We start from the raw sequence: 2,674 nt of genomic DNA, 5'->3' as shown, positions 1-2,674 counted from the left end.
GTAACTGAGATGTGATGGATGAATCTGTGTGGGGCTGTGCAGCTCAGCAGTGTTCCCTGTGGTGTGGGAGAGCTGCACTGCACACAGTGTGTGACTGTGCCCTGAGCCTTTCACCCGGTCCCTCTCGAGCTTGTGGCACCTCACACGTTTCCACAGGGTTACTGGGTGCCCATGCAGAGCCCACTGGACTCCAGAGAAAGCTTCCTTGGGATAGAGGCTTTGGGTCAAGCCTTGTCCTGGTGAAATTCTTTAAAGCTCACAGTGAATGCTGGAACAAATTGGTTTAGTGGAATAAGCACACCAGCCCTTCAGAAACTCTTGTATTCAAATCTAGTTGTTGTGAATTGTTGTTAGTAAGGAAAAAAAGAGAACAGAGAAAATAAAAGCTAATTGGTCTTATAACTTCAATGAGATAGTTACCTGTCTGGATTGTTTTTCAAGCTGTGTAGCAGCAGAAATGGTTTAAAGTGGCTTTTCCATAGCTGAAATGAAAACAAGTCATGACTCAGTCATTTATTTAGTGTCAGAACTGCACTCCTAGCTCAGCTCTACCCCAGAAGTGGCATTTACCCAGCACAGAGGCTCTGGGGTGCCTGTCCCAGTACAGAATGCTAACTCTGTGTTTCTGCTTCCTTCCAGGTTATGTTTCACACTATGTGCTGACTGTCTGTATTTACAGAAGATACTTACAAACAAACAGACTTTTTTTTGCAAGATTTTGATTCCAGTGGAATCTGTGCTTTAGATTTTTGTCTCTGTCACATTAACTCCTGAAGCAATGCCTGTACAAGCTCCACAATGGACGGATTTTCTCTCCTGCCCCATTTGCACACAGACTTTCGACGAAACCATCCGGAAGCCGATCAGCTTGGGTTGTGGCCACACTGTCTGCAAGATGTGCCTCAACAAGCTCCACAGGAAGGCTTGTCCCTTCGACCAGACCACTATCAATACAGACATTGAGCTCCTCCCTGTCAACTCAGCCTTGCTGCAGCTAGTGGGTGCTCAGGTATCGGTGTTTTTCTTGCTAAAACTTGCTAACACTTGCTGTGTTGTTTGCCTCCTTTCTTTCAGGAGGACAGGTCGTGGATAATAAAGAATATGGCACTGTGTTAATGGTGTGTAGAGTAGACATCTACCTTGTTGTAGTGGTCTACAAAAAGTAGTAGATCTGCCTGGAACAACAGTTGAAATCTTGGCTCTACTGGTCACTGATGGTGTGATTTTTGTTACATCTCATACATCAGCTGTCACCAGAATGGGTCTGATTTTTGTTACATCTCATACATGAGCTGTCACCAGAATGGGCTTGTTGTTGTTCCCTTCCTTCTTCCCTGACTCCTACTTAGCCATGCTTTTCCAAAAGGATGAGCTGGTTAAGTGAGCTTATTTTTAGTGGAAGGACATTCTTCTAGGGTAGGTTATGTGCTTTACTGTATTCACCCTCCAACTAACTTATTGGTGAGGAACCAAAGTGTAGATGGGATGCAGTTACCATAAAGAACTGATGGTTTTGTGTTGTTCTGCTTCTTTGTCTGGGTTTAGAGGAGCTGGAGGCAGCAGGAAGTGCAGTGAGATCCACAGTTCAGGGAAGAGCAAAGAATTGTGGAGGAGCTGTAACGTGTGGAGGAAACAAAGATGCTCTTACGTTGTGTTTTATGAAGTCCTGGGACCTAGAGATCCAGGTGTGCTTTTGCCACTTCTTAGCTTAGCAAGTAATAAGGCTAATTGTTGGTTTGTTTTGGTGGTGTATGGCCAAGAAGTTATTTCAGAAGCTTCAGATCCACTAGTGTTTCTGGCTGTGCTGAGTGAGTCATCCTGCTCTGCAGGAGAAGGCAGTGAGACTGCACTCCCATTTCTGTGACATGCTGCCATCTTTGAAGGGCTTCCAAGCACTGTGAGATCTGTGGGTGATGCCATAAATAAATATTGTCATTCTCTTGCTCATACCTCCTTCCTTCCTCTCTAGAGTTTGTAGAATATCCTTCCTTCCTCTCTAGAGTTTGTAGACTCTTTTTTTTACAGTTTTTTTAAAGTTTTTTAAAGTTTGTAGTTTGTGTTCCAGCTGTATCTGAATGTCCACACTCATGATAAATGTAATTTTTCCCCCCTTGCATTTTTGGGTTGGTTTGTGTGCACTTGTTAAGCTTGGTGAGCAGCTGTGTGATAGCTTTAACTTGGTCTTTGCCTCGATTAAAATTTCCATAAAAACAAGATCCTCTGGAATGAGCTGGAAAACCACCTTGCTTCTGTATAGCCAACTGAGAATTTTATTCTCGTTTTGCTAGTTAGCCAGACAGTTTTCTCATCCATATGTGAGGTGTGAAGAAGAGTTGGCTTTATAGTGATATGTTGGCCTTGAGAGTGCTCTGAGCTCCAGGTCCTGATTGTAAACTAAATACATCATTTTGTGCTGTTTTTTGTATCATAACATTCTATGTAATCAGGATTCACAGGACCTTGTTTCATGCTGACCTTAAAGCTGCAAATGCTACCAGGAGCCAGCATTCCCACCCCTCTCATTGGCCACTCACTCCTGCATGTGTGCTGCTCCCAACATTCTGCTACCTAAACAATAGCTCTGAGTGTTTCTTGCTGACAAACTTTCCCCTGAAGAGAAGTTTGCACCACCTTCCCTGCCAGCTCCTAATTTCAATGAGCATGTGAATGAAAT

General features: G+C 43.7%; 1 protein-coding gene across 4 annotated transcripts in view; it reads left to right on the top strand.

The window, feature by feature from the left end:
• Nucleotides 1–778: 778 nt before the first annotated feature.
• Nucleotides 779–2,674, top strand: part of RC3H1 (ring finger and CCCH-type domains 1) — a 33,348-nt gene continuing 31,452 nt past the window's right edge. For all 4 annotated transcript variants that reach the window (XM_009075240.1, XM_009075239.1, XM_009075238.1 and 1 more), the window contains exon 1: nucleotides 779–1,009. In XM_009075240.1, coding sequence (XP_009073488.1) covers nucleotides 779–1,009 — 231 coding nt within the window. The remainder of the gene's footprint in view (nucleotides 1,010–2,674) is intronic.

Source organism: Acanthisitta chloris, unplaced genomic scaffold (assembly GCF_000695815.1).
Source record: "Acanthisitta chloris isolate BGI_N310 unplaced genomic scaffold, ASM69581v1 scaffold5325, whole genome shotgun sequence".
In the NCBI taxonomy this organism is placed as follows: Eukaryota; Metazoa; Chordata; class Aves; order Passeriformes; family Acanthisittidae; genus Acanthisitta; species Acanthisitta chloris.
Note: the sequence above shows the minus strand (reverse complement) of the source record. Positions and strands in the feature narration are given on the sequence as shown.